The 23,624-nt window shown below is 40.8% G+C and overlaps 1 protein-coding gene across 7 annotated transcripts in view; it reads left to right on the top strand.

Moving 5' to 3' along the window:
- Positions 1–23,624, top strand: part of LOC136886823 (zinc finger protein 567) — a 232,683-nt gene that overhangs the window by 146,357 nt on the left and 62,702 nt on the right. For all 7 annotated transcript variants that reach the window (XM_068231005.1, XM_068231004.1, XM_068231001.1 and 4 more), the window contains one exon: positions 7,746–7,817. In XM_068231005.1, coding sequence (XP_068087106.1) covers positions 7,746–7,817 — 72 coding nt within the window. The remainder of the gene's footprint in view (positions 1–7,745; positions 7,818–23,624) is intronic.

Below are 23,624 nucleotides of genomic sequence, written 5' to 3'. Positions count from 1 at the left end.
GATTATCTGTCTCCAGGTCGAATTTGACATGTTCCAGATAGAGACGGAACTTTTCTAAGGCAAATAAGACTGCCAAACCTTCGAGCTCATAGATGGAATACTTGGTTTCTTGAGCCGACAGAGTCCTAGATGCATAGGCGATGGGTCGCCTCCCTAGTTCAGTCTCTTGAAGAAGGACTGCAGCTACCGCCGACGACGACGCGTCGGTTTGGACGATGAATTTCTTTGAGAAATCAGGCATAGCAAGGACAGGGGCATTACAGAGAGCTAATTTAAGATCTTCAAAAGCGGCTTGTTGAGAAGGTCCCCACTCAAATTTGATGCCTTTTCTATGAAGAAGGTTTAAGAGTGCCGCTCTATTAGCGAAGTTAGGAATAAACTTCCTGAAGAAATTCACCATACCAATGAACCTGGCGATACCTTTAATGTCCTTGGGAGGTTTAAAATCACGGATGGCCTGTGTTCTAGAATGATCGACTGCAACACCATCAGGTGACACAATATGCCCTAGGAATGACATAGAGGGCTTAGCAAAGGCAACCTTGGACAACTTCACAGTTAACCCAGCCTTACGAAGGCGATTGAGAACTTCTCGCAGATGATCTAGATGTTCTTCAAAGGTTTCCGAAAATACGACGACATCATCCAGGTAGTGATACAAGTACTCAAATTTGATGTCGGAGAAGACCCTATCTAGCAGCCTAGTGAGTACAGCTGCTCCCGTGGGGAGCCCGAAAGGCACGCGGTTGTATTCGTACAAATTCCAATCCGTGGCAAACGCTGTAAGGTGTTTAGACTCTTCCGCTAGGGGAATTTGATTATAGGCCTGATTCAGGTCCAAGATAGTAAAGAACTTGGCCTTACGAAACCATGAAAAGCAAGAATGAAGGTCGGGAAGGGGCACAGATTGTAACACCACCTTCCGATTGAGAGCCCTATAATCAATGACAGGCCTGAAGCCCCCTTGGGGTTTCGGGACTAGAAAAATAGGTGAAGAATACGCTGACTTAGAGGGCCTAATAATACCATCCTTCAACATCTGATCGATAATTTCTTTCAGAGCCTTCATTTTAGGTGGAGATAGCCTATAAGGTGGAAAACGGACCGGAATCGAATCCGTGACCTCAATTTTGTATTCAATAAGGTCAGTAACACCAAGAGTATCAGAGAACACCTCTGGAAACGACTGACACAACTTACGAATACTATCAGCCTGCTCCTCAGGTAGATGTCTAAGGTCTAACAACATCTCATCCTGGGTAGGCGAAATAGATGAACATGATGCAGAATTACATTTTAACAAGGGGATTTTACAATTGGAAGCAAATTTGAAAGTGCACGACCTACTCTGAAGATCGAGCACAAGACCAGTGTAAGAAATGAAGTCAGCTCCCAATATAATGGGGCAAGACAAGTGCTTGGCCACAAACAATTTGATTTTCCATGTAAATTTAAAAATACGAATTTTGACCTGTAAAGAACCTAGAATTTCTAATGGAGATGAATTAGCCGAAACATATTGGATCGAAGAGGAACAATAGTCAGGAAGTTTACAAACAGATTTCAATTTTGCATACCATTCAGCCGAAATAATAGAACAAACACTGCCAGAATCTAATAGAGCTGTTATAGGCTCATTATTTAACTCAATTTTGAGAAAGGGGACCGGTGCGGGGGTATCCGCCGCAATCCTAAGACACTCTTTGGGGCATTTAAAAGATGGATTTGCAGATTGAACGTTCCCTGAATTTTCGATCTGTTTACCAGGGGCTGAGCCTCGGAAAGATGGATTAGTCGACTCAGCCGAAGCCACTAGTCACTTTTTATTATTGGCATTGGTGGACTTTGCACCAGAGGTTGAGCAGGAGGGGGTGCTATTTGAATTTGGGCAATTCTTGGCGATATGTGAGAAAGCCCCACATTTAAAACAGCCTTGTGATGAACCAGCTCCATTATTTGTCCTACTAGTTTTTACCGATGGACATTTATTGCGAAGATGGTCAGGCGACCCGCAAGCATAACATTTACGGGGTGTGACTGGTCGGCGAGGTGGAGGCCGAGTATTACTAAAAGAAGGAGGGGATTCTTTCGCGACACGCAAGGAATCGGCGTATCTAACTCCTTCCGCTGAGACGGCCAATGCTTCAAGTTCAGAGAAGGTTTGCGGGCACGCCGCGAAACACAAATATGACCTATAAGATGGTGAAATGCCTTCCACAATAGCCTGTATGATCTGATCCTCGGGGAAGTGAAGAGCAAACACCCTAGTATAGAACTTAATGTCTTGTATGAAATCAGCCAGATTTTCATCCAATCTCTGTACTTGATAATAGTACTTCTGAATCAGAGATGACCTCGCGCGAGCAGGAATAAAATTTGCAAGCATATGTGCATGAAAATCTTCAATAGATGACTGTTCGGCAATGGTTCTTACTATTTTATCTGAGAGAATACCAATTGCATAAGGATAAATTATCTGTAAAATTTGACACGGAGAAAGAGAAAAAACAAGGGCATGATCCTGAAATTCAACTAAAAACCTTAAGAATAAAATAACTTCACTGGTGGTATTAACAGAAAACTTAGAGATACCTCTGAGCAACATTGCTAATGGATGAGGCAAGCTGCTGAACCCAGGTGACATAGTAGGTAAAGGTTTCAGTGGCAAAGAAGTTAGTTCAGAACGTACATTATTCAACGACGTACGGCGTTCAGACTCGTTGTCCAATGGGGCAGAGATAGTTTGAGCTGCAACGGTTTTCCAATTGACTTCTCCCTTAGGAGGCTCTTCCTCGCTACCTACATTCACCGTAGCGGGTTGATCAATTTTGGGAGGAACTTCCCCAGTTAACAATTGAGTGACCTTACTAGATAATTCAGAAATACTTTCAAGCACCGTACTAGCTTCCTTCCTCTGAACGTCATTCAACTTCAGAGACAACAGATCGTTAACTCTATTTGAAAAATGAAATAGCCTGGCTTGCACACGCTTAATTTGATTAGGAGAAGGATCATTTTCGTCAAAAAAACTAACTACAGATGCTAGCCCAGTAGTATTCTCGATGATCGTGGAAAGAGAGTCGTCAATTTCTTTCTCTCCCAAAGTGGGGATGGAAATGGGCAAATCAAGGGACTCTCTAAGCTTGTTTGTGTCTACCGCAACCGTGCCTCCAGATTGCACATTTCTAATAGTCAATTCATAGATCAACTCCTCCTTGCGCAAATAGTTAAGATGGAGAACATCGCGAGGGCCGGGCATGATGACAGAACAATTTTGAAACAGGAAAAATCAAAAATTCCAGCAACTGAGAAAATTGTTAGAGTTCGGATCAAAGCAATGTTTAGCCGTCAAAAGGGGCTAAATTGAGACCCATTCAAACCACGCTCTGCTACCACTTGTTACCGTATTTTTGTGGTAGGTAGAGGTGAAAGAAGGTGCGGGGGTGAACGGGTCTCAAACTACGAAATTAAAGTTAATGTAAAATTTAACAAGGTTATATTCTCTTTTCAAAATCAAGAAATAACAAGCATGGAAGGTACAGAGTAGCAAGGCAACAAAAGAGCAACAACAGTATTTACAGGCTTTGGGCTTCGAGCCCCGAACTCACAATTCTTGAGCAGTTAGCCCAAGCTTACATGTACATAAGGTTTAACAAAGGGGCAGAAAACCCCAATCATGCCCAGGAGCACTTGCTCCAAATTACACAGTAAGACCTCCTAGAGGCACGCAGAAACAAATTTCAAAAGAGTGATCCGCTCTCAAAGTTTTAAGCCTATCAAAAGGCCACACCTAACTCGACCTTCAAGCTGTCCTCTAAGGACGTAAACACAGGGGTAAAATACCCAACCTACTGAGGCCTATTAAGCGAGAAAAGGATAATTACATGGCCTCTAAAATACCAATGTGAGAGGAGGCGAACTGCACTCCTAATACATTTTGTTTTAAAACCTGATCTGGCTCTAGGCCACAAATGCAAGGGCTAATCCCATACTAAAGAGGTGACTTTAGAAAGAAACAATTTACATTACGTTAAAGAAGAATTGGTTGTGAAAATAAGTTCACCTCAAAACAATATGAGTGGGAGCTCGAGAGGGTTAAGCACTCTCTATCCCAATATGTAGCTTACAAGAGAATAGATACAAAGAGTCTTTACATTTTAGGGAAAAGTTACATGGTGGAAAAACTTCGGACCCGCCCCGAGAGTTAAACTGCTGAGCTAGCAAGAAAAGAAGTTATTATACGGCCATTACCTGGTTGTTGAACTGCTGCCCGAAGAAAGAGGCGCTTCCCGCCCCCTGCTAGGTACTTTACACACTGAAAGATGGTACAGAAGTGGCGCCGAGACCCTAAAATCAGCAGTTTATATACTCTCGCGGAAAGTTCGAGGCGTTTCAAGAAAGAAAACACCCGCCCACAATCATTTATTGGTTAGGGTTAAGCAGCATATCCAATTTGAAGAAGAAACACCTTATTGGTCATAAATTAATTAAAGAAATTCGGGATTGGCTAAATTCAAAACAAGGGGAAAGAAAGGGGTATACAGCCAACTTAAACAATACCAGAAAGAAATTTAACAAGAAACAAACTTTTGAAATAAAAATTTCTCCAAAAAACAGTTCTTTCACCTTGCACTAGGGTGCACTATTGTAGTTCTTCAGTAGTGTCCTCTAGAAGAGAAAGTTCACACTTCTTACTACAAGCAAAACAAAAATACGTCGAAAACGACCCAGTTCAGAAACTTCAAAATTTCCAAGTAGTGACATCTTCTGGGTAACTTGAAAATTAATACATTAGGTAAAGTTCGGAATTCCTCCAGCAGAGGATTTTCAACTGGCGCAAAATTTGAATTAGCGGCGTGGAGGTGTACCGCCCGGTACAATTATTATTCTTCTTCTTCTTCTTCTTCTTCTTCTTCTTCTTCTTAAGAATAATAATAATATAATAATAATAATAATAATAATAATAATAATAATAATAATATGGCGTGTCTCAAGCTATGAAGCCTGCTGTTATGACAGACCATCTTATGTATGCTACATTGTACAAACTACAGAGTCTTAAGATTCCTAATTAGTAATTACATATAATGAATTATCAAATTAAAACTTAAATAATAGTTATAAACAAAAGGTAAATTTCTGAGAGTTACTATAAAAAATGTTAAATACTAATTTCTTAAGTCTCTGTACCATTTATAACATATCTTTTAAAATACATTTTACTTACCTCTCTTACCACTCACATTGACGCAGGCTCCCAAAAGAAGTTAAAATCGACAGCTGTCTTTGTTGACCTGACAAATGCATATGATGCTGTCTGGCAACATGGACTAATTCTTAAAGTGCTGGAAGTAATTTTCTGCTTGAAAATTGTGAACCTAATTTCCAACATGCCCTGTGAGAGAGTGTTTGTGGTATTCCTAGGTGACTCTAAAGGTCGCAAAAGAAAATTAAATAACGGTCTGCCACAGGGATCAGTATTGGCCCCATTTCTCTTCAACCTCTACATCCATGACTTACCATTCTAGCAGGAAGGCATGGTCCCTGCTTAGGAAGCTGGACAGTAGTACCCCAAACTACTGTCGCAAGACCTCAGAAATGAAGTCGAACAGATAGCAAGGAGAATTGTTGGCTTAGCCAAAACATCAATAGACACAAACAAATGAAACAAGACGAATCATAAATGAGATGAAGACCAATCTATCTAGAGCAGAAACAAACTCTTGATTTTCAGAAGACTTCTGTGTCTTCGAGGTTTCTCATGCTCTTAAGGAAACAAAATCAGGAGAAGCAGCAGGCTTGGATTGTATCTACCCTGACTTTCTGAAACACTGTGGTCTTAGAACTCTGGAATGGCTTGCCAAATTCTTTAGTGACATTCTAAGTAAAGGAAGACTTCCACCCCTCTTGAAAGAACTAAAATTGTTGCTATACTAAAACCTGGTAAAAGCAGCTGCAGCGCAGAAGATTACCGACCTATTGCCCTACTGAGTATCTGCTATATACTGTTAAGAGAGATCGATTTATAACAGAATCTTAGCTACTATACTGCAGCACATCCCTGTCAAACAGGCAGGTTTCAGACCTGAAAGAAGCTGCTGCGATCAGGTTTTAGCACTAGCCACTCATATTGAACAGTGCTTGGAAGAAAAACAGAAAACCATTGCAGTGTTTGTAGACTAATCAGCGAATGATATCGTATGGCAGAAAGGATTGATCCTGAAGTTTCTGGAAATCAATCCTTGCAAGACATTAGCTTCACTGCTCAACAACATGCTCAGCAACTGATAAATTGAAGTACACCTAAATGGTAACATAAGCAGGTCCTGTAGATTATATGATGGATTACCACAGGACTCTGTCCTTGCTCCACTTCTTTTCAATCTCTACACTGCAGATCTTCTGTCTACTGTTTGCAGATCGTTCATATATGCTGATGACATAGCCCTGACAGTCCAGTCCGAAGACTTTGAAACTGCTGAAACAGTTCTCACTCAAGGTCTCCTAACACTGGGCAGCTACTTTAACACTTAGCGATTGAAACCCTACACCAGCAAAACAGAGGTCAGCGCCTTTCTTCTGGTTAATAGGAGGGGCCACTACATTCCTCAAGTACAATTCAGAGGTCACCTGCTAAAGTATTGCCCTCAACTAAGATATCTGGGTGTTGTGCTGGACCGCTCTTTGACATACAGAGAACATCTCTGCAGAACAACAGCTAAAATCAGAACACACAACATCCTTCACAAACTCTGTGGTACAAGTTGGGGAGCAACTGTGACTGTTCTTCGTACAACTGCTCTCACCTTAGTATACTCGGTTGCTGAATATTGTAGTCCCATATGGATCAACAGTGCACACGTAGGAAAAGTTGATGTCCAGTTAAATGATACAATTAGGACAGTATCAGGCACTCTCAAATCTACACCACTCAAGTGGCTACCAGTGTTATCCAACATTCACCCTCCACACCTTTGAAGGCTAACAGCTCTAAAAAAAGGAATGGTTAAAATGTACTGCAAATGATTTCTTACCCATGCATCAGGACCGACTGCTATTCCCAGAAGCAAGGGAGATTAAAATCTCGACATCCCTCATGGCAACTAGACAAGAGGTTGATAGAATCAAAGTACAATATCGACAAAACTTGGCGGGAAGAATGGACTACATCAAACCCTGATCAGCTAGGACTGATCACCGATCCCTGCAGGAATCCTCCTGGTTTCAATCTCACAAGAAGGATTTGGATGCCTTTGAACAGTGTGTGGACCGGTCACGGAAGATGTAAATTCTGGCTTTGCAAGTGGGGGGAAAACTCCAAGCCTTCATGTGACTGGTGATGCAGTGCAGACAGTATCATACCGTGACGGAATGTCCATTACGGTCCTTCAACGGAGGATATGAAGATCTTCAGAATGCAAGTGACGATGCAGTGAAGAGGATTACTTCTTTGGACATTAAATTGTGATTTTTTTGTGATAATGAGTGGATATTACTAGATATTTATTACTTGTATATAGTTTTACCTTCATATTTGTAATCATATCCTCTGCATGCCATATGAAATAATAATCCCTTCTGAAGGTTATTTTTAAATGTAATTTTGTTGGATGTTACATGAGATAATACTACAGTAACTATACAGGCATATTGTACGCCTTTGTTGTTTCTGTGCAAATTTTGTTTATTATGCCATTTTTTACACTTTTATTTTTTTCTAATGTATCATTTGTATTTTCTCGTAGGACACTGGTGATAAAGAACGCATCAGTCTTGCTCAGAATATGGAGCCAATATCGGACGACGAATTCACGCAGGTAATTTCATTGATGCATTGAGTACTGTAGTGAAATTTAACTCTTATCAGTTGTTGGATGGTTTGATATTGACCACTCAAGTCATAGTTAGTAAGATGATGATTGAGTCAGTCTTTCCCTGTGGCTCAGGTGGCAGCGTGCTGGCCTTTCGCCGCTGGGTTCTGTGGTTCACATCCCAGTCACTCCATGTGAGATTTGTGCTGGACAAAGTGGAGACGGGACAGGTTTTTCTCCGGGTACTCCAGTTTTCCTTGTCATCTTTCATTCTAGTAACACTCTCCAGTATTGTTTAATTTCATCTGTCATTCATTAAACATTGCTCCAGATGAGTGTGTCATGCTTCAGGCAGCCAGCACATTTCGTATCCTTGCTGCGAGATGGGGGCTTCATTCGTTCCATTCCTCACCTGGTCAGTAAAGAGGTCCAAGAGATATTTGGTATTGTGAAAAAACTGGTGAGGGAGAGGACAAACAGGTCCTTGAAACGTACATGTATTAGGTGATAACAGATAATTAAATAACTCTAAGTATTGACAAGGCTGATTTTAAATATCAGCTGTGCATTTATTGGAGTAGAGAGTGTAAACAGATGGTCGTGAGTTCGTCAGTTTATGCAGAGTTCAATAATCCATGTTATTTGTAAACCGTTCTGGAATGGCACTGTGCTGTTGGAAGCTGTGCAGGGAACAGGAATTTGGCATGTTGATGTAAAGTGTGTGCGACCACAGCCGTGAGTAAAAACTGTCGATTGGAAAACTCAAAACGCGAGTGAACTTGTATTAACTGTAAAAAATTTATGGTGTCGAAACCTTGACACTAACTTAGGCCACAGAGAAGAAAATCCAAGCTTTCGAAATGTAGATCTCCAGGCACCTGTTCAAGATTATGGGTGTCCAACATGTGTCCAATGAAGATGTTCTTTGACATATGTTTTGTCAGCCTGAACTCTTATTTAGCATTAAGAAGAGGAAACTGCAGTATGAATGAATGAATGAATTTATTGAACTGAACATAACAGGCTTTCGCCCAGTTACAATGTTCCAATAAAATAAACACTCACAGACTATTTATAGCTAGACACTAACTATTTACTACTTAACTACTTCTAAATCTACTTTGTAGCATCCTGCACATGGGCGGATCGCCAGCTCCACATCCAACACACCACCTAACTAAACTAACTACTTTACTACATGAATATACTACTTAACTACTTCTAAATCTACTTTGTAGCATCTTGCACATGGGCGGATCGCCAGCTCCACATGCAACACACCACCTAACTAAACTAACTACTTTACTACATGAATATATACTAAATCTATCCTAAATCTGTCTGGCCGTGACATCACCCCTGGTGAGGAACTGCTACCACCCTTCCCTGGGATGTCACGACCAGACATGTCTCATGAGGCTCGGAAACCGATACCTCATAGACCCTTTAAGCTGTCAATGTTATTTCCTCACCACTCCTTCCTGTAACAACCCACATGTGTGCGGATTGCCTAGCTCTACACGTAGGCTGTCACACCTATATTTCACTGCCGAGACGGATTCTATAACTCGGCTCATCTTTCACTGTCTCATTGACAACTTACTTCCTCTAACCTAACACTATTCACTACTTTACTCTACTTTACATGTGCAGACGTACCGAATCAACACTTTAGCTTGAGATAGGTCAGGCCTATCCCTGCCTCTTCCAACTCTACTGTACGTCAGCAGCCAAAAACAAATAAACTAACAAAACCAAACTAAAATAAAACCAAAATAAAATAAAATAAAACGGGCAGACAAACAATCAACAATCTCATTAGAAGGTAGCCAAAACAAACTAACTAACAACCAAAGAAAATAAAACAGGCAGACAAACAACAATACCTAAGGAACAAGGGAACAAAACTGAACAGATATGAAAAACGAAAATAATACTAAACTTATAATTATTGTCTCCCTTAGTTATTAGTGAGTTAAACTCTATAATGTTCCATATCTGTGAATCAAAGTTGTTTTATGTACATACATGATTACAAAACTTCGTTATTATTAGGAAACTGCAGTATCTAGGCTATTTAATGCAAAATGAGTGTATCGCCTTTTCCAGGAATGACTTAGTTGGAAAATATTTAATGTCCAATAACAGACCAACTATATTGGTATTATAAATTTACTCATTCGGGACAAATATTTCAGGTTCCTTACGGTAATCAGCATCTATATCACGGTCTGTTAACGTGTACAGTATATAGCAATTGGCCAACAGCAAGAAGAAAGTTGCCCAGCTGGTTAATCTCTGGGACAAAAGGATGGAAGTGGAGATGAGCTGCAGGTTATCTTAGGGTCAATAAGACCTTGGATTGGGTCCAGCAGTGTTATTTACTGAGTATATCCAAGGACATATGTCAAGAGATGTGTGACACCTGTGCTCATGCATGGAGGAGGTGCCAGATGCAGCAGTACTACGTTGCGACACTAACAACCGGCAAGAGAGTATGCGTGGGGGTGGTGAAGCAGCTCACTGACATCGACGAGGTAGCCGGAGACTGGATGAAGGTCCGTCTAAACTGCATGGGTGCTCTGCAGGATTCCTGGAATGTGACCAGATGTGCCCGTACTGACTCTTACCGACAAAGGGCAAGTTACTGAAGCTCCAGCTACCCTGGGAAGGTCCCCATATAGTGTCACCAGGGTTAACAGTTAGTCTACAGCATTCAGCAGCCTCCCTGAGGGAAAATTATGGTCATCCACTTCAACCTATTTGTGCCCTAGAAGGGAGCTACTTGAGATAAACAGGTTTAAGGGTTCAGCATTGTCGCACTGAAGGTGAAGTGCAGAGTGGCCAGCAATAATGCTAGCGGCAGTGATAGAGTATTGGCCTCTGGATCCCAAGATAGTGGGTTCAAACCTAGTAGTGGTAATCGGATTTTTAAAGGGCGGAAAAATGTCCATTTGACACTCCATGTCATACGATGTTGGCATGTAAAAGATCTCTGGAGACACATTTGGTGTTTACCCGACAAAATTCAGTAATTCTCAGCCATAGACGCACAAGAGAGTTTTGGTTTACTCGGTCTGCCATCTAGTGGGGGCCTAGAGTAAAACGGAACGTTGAAATTGACCAGCGGATAAGCCAGATGGCATCAAATTGAAATGTCTGCACACGGTAGCTGAGGCCATACGATTATTATTATTATTATTATTATTATTATTATTATTATTATTATTATTATTATTATTATTATTATTATTATTATTAGTGAGTTGCAATAATTGTGGTGCATTTGTGATGATGTGGATATGGCCAATAGTGAGCAAAACCATATAGGCTGGCAATAATATTCATCTTTATCCCTTTTAGTGCCTAATCTTTTTCTTGTCTTGTACTTCACACGTCAATCCTGAAGATTTGTGAAGAAGATGGTCACTCAATCGGTATTGATGTCTGCCCTCCTAACGAAGCTGGGAAGCAGGTGCTTCTCAGGGGCTGAGAAGATGTACATTTAGAAGAAGAGGTACTGATAGGGAGAGGACCTCAATTTATGTGAAGACCGTTGTGTACGAAGGTGTAGAGATTGTCCTTGTCTCCTCTTTCAATTTCTCCCTCTTCTCGCCATGATGTGTCCAGTGTACAACTTCTGTTAATGTTTCCTGGTGTGAATGTACAAATTCTAAATATGGCAAGAATTTTAGATTTCTGCTGAAGATTCATACCATAATTGCTCATGGAAAAATTCAGGATATTTTCTTCCTTTCTTTCATGCTCTCTTCTTCTCTCTTCTTTCTTATCCAGCATTAAGGCACACACAGACACGATTTACAGTTTGGGATGATTTGGGACGGTATTCTAATTGCATTGTGGTAAATGACACTGGTGCACTGTTCCTGAGATTGTAATATCATGATCAGTGTATTGTTTTGGTAAACAATCGTGGATCTGTCTTTGGAGGAAGAAATTTTACTTCTGACAGTTGTTCTTGATGGAAAAGATGAATCAGAGTAATTATTTTGCCTACACTAAATTTGCATGATCAGATTCGGTATGTTGTGTATGTGTGTAATACATATTGTATTTATAATTGCATAAAGAGTGTTTTTAAAGAAATGTTTCTCCATGGTTATTTTTCTTATTTTAGACTAAAAATAAGTAGCACTTGGGTATATGATATAAACATCTCTGCTCCAATAAATATACCTTTGATAATTAACTTATTAATTAATTCTTTTCTATCACCTCATGTACCATACATGTTTTGAGGACCCAACTATCCTCTTCTTCAGCAGTTTTTCCTCTCACTACCAGTTATCTCTTGGATCTCTTAACTTAATATTACACATCAAACCCCTAAGTTCTAAACATCTCTTAATAGAAATACACTAGTGTTGTTTTATTATTATTATTATTGTTGTTGTTGTTGTTATTATTATTATTATTATTATTATTATTATTATTATTATTATTATTATTATTATTATTATTATTATTATTAGAGCCCGGATTTCGATGCACTATCAAATCTCAAAATATGCATGCATTCATGCACTATCATATGGCAAAACATGCTCAATAAACTGGAAAATATGCACTATGAAAATTCAGTTCCTTTTGAAACATTGTACAAAAACTACCCGAATTTCTCCAAATTGTCTTGATTTAAGCTCATCCGTTTATCTGTCAGCACGTTCTTAAGCACAGAAAATGATCTTTATACGTCACAAGAAGTGATATATGCATACTTCAATGTAGACATTTGCACAAAGTGAGGTCAAATTGTACGTATTTTGCATTTTCGCCGCAATACGTCTTTTATAAGCTTGACGAATTCAAAATCAGGATTTGAACGAATTAATTTGTTCAACTTATCTCTAGCTGCGGCAGCTACTTCTCCATACGATGATTGCAGACACATTTGAATTTCCTCTTTAACTGGTAACGATTGCCTGCTGCGATAACAGTGATGTGTGACGTGTGAGAGTTCTGGGTAGGAAATTCCAGGATAACAGAAGAGGGCTCAATGCAAAACCAGACTTTGTAACGCGCCACAGAAGTGCGATACAAGTTTTCTTTCGTTCGCCTAACATAGACGAAAAATGAGCCGTCAATGGTTAATGCACAATTTACGGTTCAATATATAGCAATGTACAACTGTAACTGGGACACCTTATTCCTAAGAATTAGAGATCGATGTAGGGCCTCCCGACTTACGTCATTGTTTACTCAAGCAACAAATAAGAAAGTGTTTGGTTAATTGGATTATAGGACCTGTACCATATGTAGGCTACTAACTTTCGTTGTCATATAGGATGCCTGGAATGGATTCTCTCCGTCTCTCAGCAATAGACACAGAGATGCCAACTATTACGATTCAATCGTAATAATTACGAATTACCCATCATAATTACGCCTTTACGAATCACACACCACAAATTACGATTTTTTGTTGATTTTTAAATCTAAGTGTATGAAGTGTTCAAAAGGATACACAAGGCGGCGTGAATTCTCAGAAAATTATCTTCGGATTTCTCAGAAATAATTTATCCCCCTTTCCTGTCCCTCGTTTAAGAATATTTCGCAGTGTGTGCTTCCAGTACCGGAAATTTAGGCACCTGTGAAGTTGCATATCTTGCGGAATTGTCATTGTTCGTCACATGATCAGACTTCCATGCAAGTATGAGAGTTCTTTTGTCTTTGTTTCGGCGGTAAAGTGGTGACAAAACTCTGTTTAATTGTGAATACTGTTTGGGTGACTGTTGAAGAAGTATTTATTGCGAGTTTGGTTGCCAAATTTACATATATTGCTCTTCTAGGATATATGCTAATCGTGTGTTACGAAATGCGAAAGGTTTGAAATAATGAAGGGATTTCTTGTGCAGGAAAATACGTGTGATTACGTTACCATGACTAGTGACGCTAGTAATAAATATAGTTGGAAATTTAGGGAGGTATACTCGGAAGAATGGCCCAGTTTAATGCGCTCCTCAAAATCTCATTCACACGTGTTTTGTAGTGTGTGGAGCCGCGATGTTTCGGATGCGCATGATGAAGATGAACAAGACTGAATTTCGTGCTAATATGAACTCCGAACTGTTAAGTGCTCTGTTAGTGCAGAGGATGCACATGATATAAAAAGAAAAAGCATGTTACCAGTGTACGTTTACCAAACAGTAACTACAATTTTAAATGATATGTAAGTTAGTAAGATCACGATTTAAAAAAAAAAAAAAAATATCTACGACCCCCCCCCCCGTGCACTAACGGCTGCATTACGAATTACCTTTTTTGAAAGTTGGCATCTCTGTAGATATTAGCCTATAACGTGGAAAAAATGTCCCAAATTCTGCAAACTAACGTGGAGAAAAGGCACTATCATGCAAGTTAACAATATATATGCGTGAAAGTCAGAATAAAAGTCATATTATGCAATATTAAACGTCCAAATATTCGCTACTGAATCCAAGATTTTTCCAAATATGCATTATGCATGAATTTTCTCCTAAAAATGCCAAAACATGTAAACATGCACGGAAAAAGAACGGTTATTTGGAACTGTTAAGCCGCAAAACGAATATTTGCCAAGTTTGAGAAGTGTAGCTAGCTTATTTAAAAACATGCATTTGCATGGAAATCCGGGCTCTAATTATTATTATTAAATTTATTGGCCACATTGGACCACTTGAGTCTTCCGTGTACACTTTTTCTTTGAAGGTTATACTGTTTGATTCTTCTTATCTGCCCAGTACTTCTTCATTCGTTTTGATCGCAGTGTTTTTAATTCATCTGAAATCTCAACTGGCCCTTTGTGCATCATTTCAGTTGAAAATTGTTGGGTGGTAATTTTATTCTTGTTCTCTGCATCTCTAATTTTGAGTCCAACTGTTTTGAGATCCTCTTGAATTTCTTTGATCCAATGCCCTCCTGTCTTCTTTCCCAGATTTCTCATCACTAGTTGTTGTAATATCATGTTTTCTGGTAGGCCTAATCGTAAGATGTGAAAGAAATAAGGGATTCTTTTCTTCTTCATCGTACTGGTAACTGGGTCAATCTCTATTCTTTTCTTCTTCACCGTGCTGGTAAATGGGTCAATCTCTCGATGGACAGTTTTATTGGGGAGGATTCTCCACTCCTTCAACCTGTTACTTTTTATTTGTGAAAGTTCTGATAATTCTTCTTTCAGTTTGGAGGAGCTGATCAGTTTTTCTTTCATTTTAAATTTGGAACAAGGTTTTGCAAGCATAAGTGGCTTCGGGCAAAGTTACATTTTTGGGATGTTGGATCTTAGTGTCTATTGGCAAGCATTTTTTGTTATAAGTTGACCAGGTTAGAAATTCTGTTCGTGTTCTTATATGCCATTTAGGATATATTTCATTTTAATTATGGCACACATTAGATTTCTATTAAGAGATGTTTAGAACTTTGGGGTTTGATGTGTAATATTAAGTTAAGTGGTTCAAGAGATATTTGCTAGTGAGAGGAAAAACCGCTGAGGAAGAGGATGGTAAGGTCCTCGAAACATGGATGGTGTATGAGGCGATAGAAAATAATTAAGCAACTCTCAAGTATTGACAAAGCTGACTTCTAATTATCAAAGGTATATTCATTGGAGTAGAGATTGTAGTCGATAGGGCCATTATAAATGTTACGGAGATATCCGTGGTAGTTATGCGTGAAAGAAGGTGCGGGCGTGAACGGGTCTCAAACTACGGAATCAAAGTTAATGTAAAATTTAACAAGGTTATATTTTCTTTTTTAAAAACAAGGAAATAACAAGCATGGCAGGTACAAAGTAGCAAATCAAAAGGGTAGTTACAATATTTACAGAATTTGGGCTTCGCGCCCTGACTTTACACTGCTTGGGCAATCAGCTCAGTTTTACCCCAAACACAAGTTTTAACAGAGGGGCAGAAAACCCCATTCATGCCTAGGAGCCCTAGCTCCAAATTACACTGAAAAGCCTCCACGAGGCATACAACACTTAATTTTCAAAAGAGCCACTCGCTCTCAAATTTAAGCCTCTCCCAGGCCACACCAAACTCCACCTTCAAGTTGTCCTCAATGGACATAAACACAGGGGTAAAATACCCAATCTACTGAGGTCTATAAAATGAAAAGAAGGTTAATTAAATGACCTCTAAGGTAACAATTTGAGAGGAGGCGAACTTGCACTCCTAATACACTTTGATTAAGACCTACTTGGCACTAGGCCGATAATACCAGGGCTAATCCCATACTAAAGAGGTGACTTAAGAAGAGAACAATTTGTTTAACGTTAACGAGAATAGGTTGAGAAAAATAAGTTCACCTCAAAACAATATGAGTGGGAGCTCGAGAGGGTAAGCACTCTCTATCCCAGTATGTAGCTTTAAAAGAGAATATATGAAAAAAGTAGTTACATTTAGGAAAGGTTACATGGTGGAACGCTTAGAACCCGCCCCGAGAGTTAAACTGCTGAGCAAGCAAAGAAAGAAGTTATTAATCGGCCATTACCTTGTTGTTGACCGCTGCCGAGGAAAGAGGCGCTTCCCGCCTCCTGCTATGTACTTAATACACTGAAAGATGGAACAGAAGTGGCCCGGAGACCCTAAAATCAGCAGTTTATATCCTCTCGCAGAAGTTTCTAGGCGTTAGGGGAATGAAAACACCCTCCCGCACATTCTTTATTGGCTAGGGTACAGAAACATATCCAAGTAGGGGGAAGATACATCGGATTGGTCGAGAAAAACTCAAAGAAATTCGGGATTGGATAAATCTAAAACAAGGGGAAAAGAGGGGTATACAGCCAACTTAAACAATAACAGAAAGAAATTTAGCAAAGAACAAACATTTGAAATAAAAATTTCTCCAACAAAATAGTTCTTTGACTTCGCACTAGGTTGCACTATTGTTGATCTTCAGTAGTGTCCTCTAGAAGAGAAAGTTCACACTTCTTACTTCAAGCAAAACAAAAACACATCAAAAATGACACAGTTCAAAAACTCCAAATTTTCCACGTGGTGACATCTTTTGAGAAGGTAGCGAATTAATAGCGTATATAAAGTTCAGACTTCCTCCAGCAGAGGAGTTTCAACAGGCGCAAATTTTAAATTAGCGGCGTGGAGGTGTACCGCCCGGTACAGACCTCCCCCCCCAAAAGTTCCTCCAGGGGTGACACATAAAATTGTTTGAAAACAAGGTCCAAGTTTGATGTAGATATGGAGATTAATTGCCAAAAAAAATTTATAAGACTTTCTTAATTTGGTTTGATTCAGTTTCAAAATTTTGTTGTTGCAGGTGAAGTACAGTCTTTATGTTTGTAGAAGTTGAGTTCTGAAGATAAACTTTTAATACTTAAAAGTGATGAAAAATTTTGCAATGTCCACCAAATATTGCTGTTGAATTCCCAAGTGTAGTCAATGCTTATAGTAACTGTTCATGTAGTTGATGTTGATGAAGTTGGATGGCCAGACCGGCCGTTGCAGCTTGCGTCCAAAGGAGGCCGCTCGGACCCCTCAAGTACCCTGAGATACCGCTCACCCGCACTATGAGGGGAGCAGTGGTGTTGAAACACGCCGCGCCCGCGGTGAAGGAATACAGGCTGCGGGCAAGTAGCAGGTCGTGCGCCGCACATCAGCCTTGGCCGGGAGGAGAGCTCCGGCTCGCCGTGCACATGTCGTCCTCGCTGGGGCCGAGGGGGCCCGTCCTCGAACCCAGTCGCGGCACAGCGCCGCGCGGCTGCGGGGGCACTGAAACATTAAAGCTAGGCGGCAGAATTGTGTTGGACCATCATCTTTTTGAGGGCACAGGCTTGGTGAAGAGGTTGAGGGGTCAGCGGCGTGCAGTTGTCCATGGCATTTAATGCAATCAAGCCACAGTTTATATTGGAGCAGGAGACGGGAGCGTGGTAATGGCCGAGGCAAGGACAGGATGGCAGTTTAACAAATCGGGGGAGGTTTCACACAAAAGCTTACATATAAAACAAAATATTCTAGAAGGGGCAGAATGCCTTAAAAGTGAAACTCAAAAAAAAATATAACCTTCATATTCCTTTCAAAATAATATGAAGCAAGTTAACACAGAAATTACAAGGGTTTCACCTGGGACAGGTGAACTCTAAATATCCTCTCGGTGGCTGGATTACTTAACAATAAGGTAACCGGCGTAAGGAAATCCAGAATAATGCATGGCCCATGGAATCTGGGGGCAAGCTTGCCCGCGGGAACAAAGTTCTTGACCATCACCTGGTCACCTACCTTCAAAGTGGTGGGTCTCCGTCCACGATCATACCTTTCCCTAACCTTTTCATGAGATACCTTAAGATTGGCTTTAGCCTTCTTCCAAAGATCTTTAATATTATCCGGATCTATTGTCTCGGGTAGAATGTCACTCAGAGACCAGAGGTTAGAGAGCGGCGAGTTGGGAACAAACTTGAACATCAAAGAAGCTGGAGTAAATTTATGTGATTCATGAACCGCCGAATTCAAAGCAAAAGCTAACCAATGCAGGGACGTGTCCCACCTGGAATGATCATCATGATGATAGGCAATAAGTGCGGACCTGAGATTACGATTAACCCGTTCAGCCAGAGATGGTTGAGGGTAATAAGCAGAAGTAGTTACATGAGAGATGGATAAGTCAAAGAAAAAGATTTGATGTAAACGCCTTAGCATTATCGGACACAATATATTGGCACGGACCAAAAGAAGCAAAAATAGAATTTAGGCAAGTAATGGTGGACTGAGCGGTAGCCAGCTTAGTCGGAAATAACCAGGAAAATCTTGTAAAACCATCTACACATACAAAGATGAATTTGTTGGCATTTTCCTTCGACTGGGGGAAGGGTCCTACATAATCAATATACACGCGTTCCATGGGGCGCGATGCTTGATGCGAAGACAAAAGGCCTACCTTGGTGGACATGGTGGGTTTACTGAGCAAACAAGATTTACAAGCTTTTAAAAGTTCACGGATTTCACCGTTCATACCTTTCCAGATGAACATTTCACGAATCTTTTCACGAGTTTTAAATATTCCCAGATGCCCCCCCAATGGGGTCTCATGATAGTATTTGAAGATCATAGGCACAAGGACAGCTGGAACGACAACCTTCATCATCTTGTCATGCCTCGAAGGGCAACATAAAACACCATTCCTCAGAACATAAGGGATGACATGTTCCCCAGAAGAAAGGGTTTCCATTATCGGAGCCAGCGTCGGATCTTCACGTTGGTATTTCTCGATATCCCTAAAGAGCATGGGAGCATCTGTTAGGATGGCGTTAACCTCAGATAGTATGGACTCGGAAGGTGATGAACTGTCGACCGGTTCATGGGTCTCGACGTCGTTAGAAAACATACGGCTGAGTCCATCAGCAACAACATTTTCGGTACCTCTGATATGTCTAACATCAAACTGGAAGGCAGAAATACGAATGGCCCAGCGGGCTATACGACCAGTACGACGCGGCCTACCTAAGACCCAGCTTAGGGCTTGATTATCTGTCTCCAGGTCGAATTTAACATGTTCCAGATAGAGACGGAACTTCTCTAAGGCGAATAAGACTGCCAAACCTTCAAGCTCATATATGGAATACTTGGCTTCTTGAGCCGACAAGGTCCTAGATGCATAGGCGATGGGTCGCCTCCCTAGTTCAGTCTCTTGAAGAAGTACTGCCGCTACTGCTGACGACGACGCGTCGGTTTGGACGATGAATTTCTTCGAGAAATCAAGCATAGCAAGTACAGGGGCATTACAAAGAGCTAATTTAAGGTCTTCAAAAGCGGCTTGTTGAGAAGGTCCCCACTCGAATTTGATGCCTTTCCTACGAAGAAGGTTTAAGGGCGCCGCTCTATTAGCGAAGTTAGGAATAAACTTCCTGAAGAAATTCACCATACCAATGAACCTGGCGATACCTTTAATGTCCTTGGGAGGTTTAAAATCACGGATGGCCTGTGTTCTAGAATGATCGACTGCTACACCATCTGGTGACACAATATGCCCTAGGAATGACATAGAGGGCTTAGCAAAGGCAACCTTGGACAACTTGACAGTTAACCCAGCCTTACGAAGGCGATCGAGAACTTCTCGCAGATGATCTAGATGTTCTTCAAAAGTCTCTGAAAATACGACGACATCATCCAAGTAGTGATATAAGTACTCAAACTTGATGTCGGAGAAGACCGTATCTAGTAGCCTAGTGAGTACAGCTGCTCCCGTGGGGAGCCCGAAAGGCACGCGGTTGTATTCGTATAAATTCCAGTCCGTGGCAAACGCTGTAAGATGTTTAGACTCTTCGGCAAGGGGAATTTGATTATAGGCCTGATTCAAGTCCAAGATAGTAAAGAACTTGGCGTTACGAAACCATGAAAAACAAGAATGAAGGTCAGGAAGGGGCACAGATTGCAACACCACCTTCCGATTGAGAGCCCTATAATCAATGACAGGCCTGAAGCCCCCTTGGGGTTTCGGGACTAGAAAAATAGGCGAGGAATACGCTGACTTAGAGGGCCTAATAATACCATCCTTCAACATCTGATCGATAATTTCTTTCAGAGCCTTCATTTTAGGTGGAGATAGCCTATACGGTGGAAAACGGACAGGAATCGAATCAGTGACCTCAATTTTGTATTCAATAAGGTCAGTAACACCAAGAGTATCAGAGAACACCTCGGGAAACGACTGACACAATTTGCGAATACTATCAGCCTGCTCCTCAGGTAGATGTCTAAGGTCTAACAACATCTCATCCTGGGTAGGCGAAATAGAAGAACATAATGCAGAATTACACTTTAGTAAAGGGATGTTACAATTAGAGGCAAATTTGAAAGAGCAAGACCTACTCTGAAGATCGAGCACAAGACCAGTGTGAGAAATAATGTCCGCTCCCAATATAATGGGGCAAGACAAGTGCTTGGCCACAAACAATTTAACTTTCCATGTGAATTTAAAAATATGAATTTTGACATATAAGGAACCGAGAATTTCTAATGGAGGGGAATTAGCCGAAACGTATTGGATCGCCGACAAACAATAGTTAGGGAGCTTACAAACAGATTTCAATTTTGAATACCAATCAGCCGAAATAATAGAACAAACACTACCTGAATCTAAGAGAGCTGTTATGGGCTCGTTATTTAACTCAATTTTGAGAAAGGGGACCGGTGCGGGGGTATCCGCCGCAATCCTAAGACACTCTTTGGGACCTTCAAAAGATAAATTTGAAAATTGCTCGTTCCCTGAATTTACAACCTGTTTACCAGGGGCTGAGTCTCGGGAAGATGGATTAGTCGACTCAGCCGAAGCCACTAGTCACTTTTTATTATTGGCATAGGTAGAATTTGCACCAGAGGTTGAGCAGGAGGGGGTGCTACTATTCGAGTTTGGGCAATTCTTGGCGATATGTGAGAAAGCCCCACATTTAAAACAGCCTTGTGCTGAACCAGCTCCATTATTTGCCCTACTAGTTTTGACCAATGGACATTTATTGCGAAGATGGACCGGCGACCCGCAAGCATAACATTTACGGGGTGTGACTGGTCGGCGAGGTGGAGGCCGAGTATTACTAAACAAAGGAGGGGGTTCTTTTGCCACACGCAAAGAATCGGCGTACCTAACTCCTTCCGCTGAGACAGCCAACGCTTCAAGTTCAGAGAAAGTTTGCGGGCACGCTGCGAAACACAAGTATGACCTATAAGATGGTGAAATACCTTCCACAATAGCTTGTACAATTTGATCCTCAGGGAAGTGCAGAGCAAACACCCTAGTATAAAACTTAATGTCCTGTATGAAATCAGCCAAGTTTTCATCCAAGCGTTGTACACGGTAATAGTACTTCTGAATAAGGGAAGACCTGGCCCTAGCCGGGATGAAGTTAGCTAGCAAATGGGCATGGAAATCCTCAATAGATGATTGCTCGGCAATGGCTCTTACGATTTTATCTGAGAGAATACCAATAGCATACGGATAGATAATTTGCAAAATTTGACATGGAGAAAGAGAAAACACAAGTGCATGATCCTGAAATTCAACTAGAAATCTTAAAAATGAAATTACATCACTGGTGGTATTAACAGAAAACTTAGAGATTCCTCTTAGCAACATTGCCAATGGATGAGGCAAGCTGCTAAACCCGGGTGACATAGTGGGCAAAGGTTTCAATGGCAAGGAAGTTAATTCCGAACGGATGTTACTCAACGATGCACGGCGTTCAGATTCGTTGTCCAATGGGGCAGAGATAGTTTGAGCAGCAACGGTTATCCTATTAACTTCTCCCTTATGAGGCTCTTCCTCGCTACCTACATTCACTGTGGTGGGTAGATCGCTTTTGGGAGGCACCTCCCCTGTTAACAATTGAGTGACCTTGCTAGATAATTCAGACATATTTTCAAGCAGCGTACTAGCTTCCTTCTTCTGAACGTCATTCAACTTTAGAGACAACAGATCGTTAACTCTATTTGAAAAGTGATATAGCCTAGCTTGCACACGCTTAATTTGATTGGGAGAAGGATCATTTTCATCAAAAAAACTAACTACAGAAGCTAGCCCAGTAATATTCTCCGTGATCGTGGAAAGAGAGTCGTCAATTTCTTTCTCTCCCAAATTGGGGATGGAATTGGGCAAATCTAGGGACTCTCTAAGCTTGTTTGTATCTACTGCAACCGTGCCTCCAGATTGCACATTTCTAATAGTCAATTCGTAGATCAACTCCTCCTTGCGCAAATAGTTAAGATGGAGAACATCACGAGGGCCGGGCATGATGACAGAACAATTTTGAAAAAGTCAAAAAAAATTCCAGCAACTGAGAAAATTGTTAGAGTTCGGAACAAAACAATGTTTAGCCGTCAAAAGGGGCTAAATTGAGACCCATTCAACCACGCTCTGCTACCACTTGTTACGGAGATATCCGTGGTAGTTATGCGTGAAAGAAGGTGCGGGCGTGAACGTGTCTCAAACTACGGAATCAAAGTTAATGTGAAATTTAACAAGGTTATATTTTCTTTTTTAAAAACAAGGAAATAACAAGCATGGCAGGTACAAAGTAGCAAATCAAAAGGGTAGTTACAATATTTACAGAATTTGGGCTTCGCGCCCTGACTTTACACTGCTTGGGCAATCAGCTCAGTTTTACCCCAAACACAAGTTTTAACAGAGGGGCAGAAAACCCCATTCATGCCTAGGAGCCCTAGCTCCAAATTACACTGAAAAGCCTCCACGAGGCATACAACACTCAATTTTCAAAAGAGCCACTCGTTCTCAAATTTAAGCCTCTCCCAGGCCACACCAAACTCCACCTTCAAGTTGTCCTCAATGGACATAAACACAGGGGTAAAATACCCAATCTAATGAGGTCTATAAAATGAAAAGAAGGTTAATTAAATGACCTCTAAGGTAACAATTTGAGAGGAGGCGAACTTGCACTCCTAATACACTTTGATTAAGACCTACTTGGCACTAGGCCGATAATACCAGGGCTAATCCCATACTAAAGAGGTGACTTAAGAAGAGAACAATTTGTTTAACGTTAACGAGAATAGGTTGAGAAAAATAAGTTCACCTCAAAACAATATGAGTGGGAGCTCGAGAGGGTAAGCACTCTCTATCCCAGTATGTAGCTTTAAAAGAGAATATATGAAAAAAGTAGTTACATTTAGGAAAGGTTACATGGTGGAACGCTTAGAACCCGCCCCGAGAGTTAAACTGCTGAGCAAGCAAAGAAAGAAGTTATTAATCGGCCATTACCTTGTTGTTGACCGCTGCCGAGGAAAGAGGCGCTTCCCGCCTCCTGCTATGTACTTAATACACTGAAAGATGGAACAGAAGTGGCCCGGAGACCCTAAA

Source organism: Anabrus simplex, chromosome X, assembly GCF_040414725.1.
Source record: "Anabrus simplex isolate iqAnaSimp1 chromosome X, ASM4041472v1, whole genome shotgun sequence".
In the NCBI taxonomy this organism is placed as follows: domain Eukaryota; kingdom Metazoa; phylum Arthropoda; class Insecta; order Orthoptera; family Tettigoniidae; genus Anabrus; species Anabrus simplex.
This window is presented reverse-complemented; position numbering and strand designations above follow the sequence as displayed.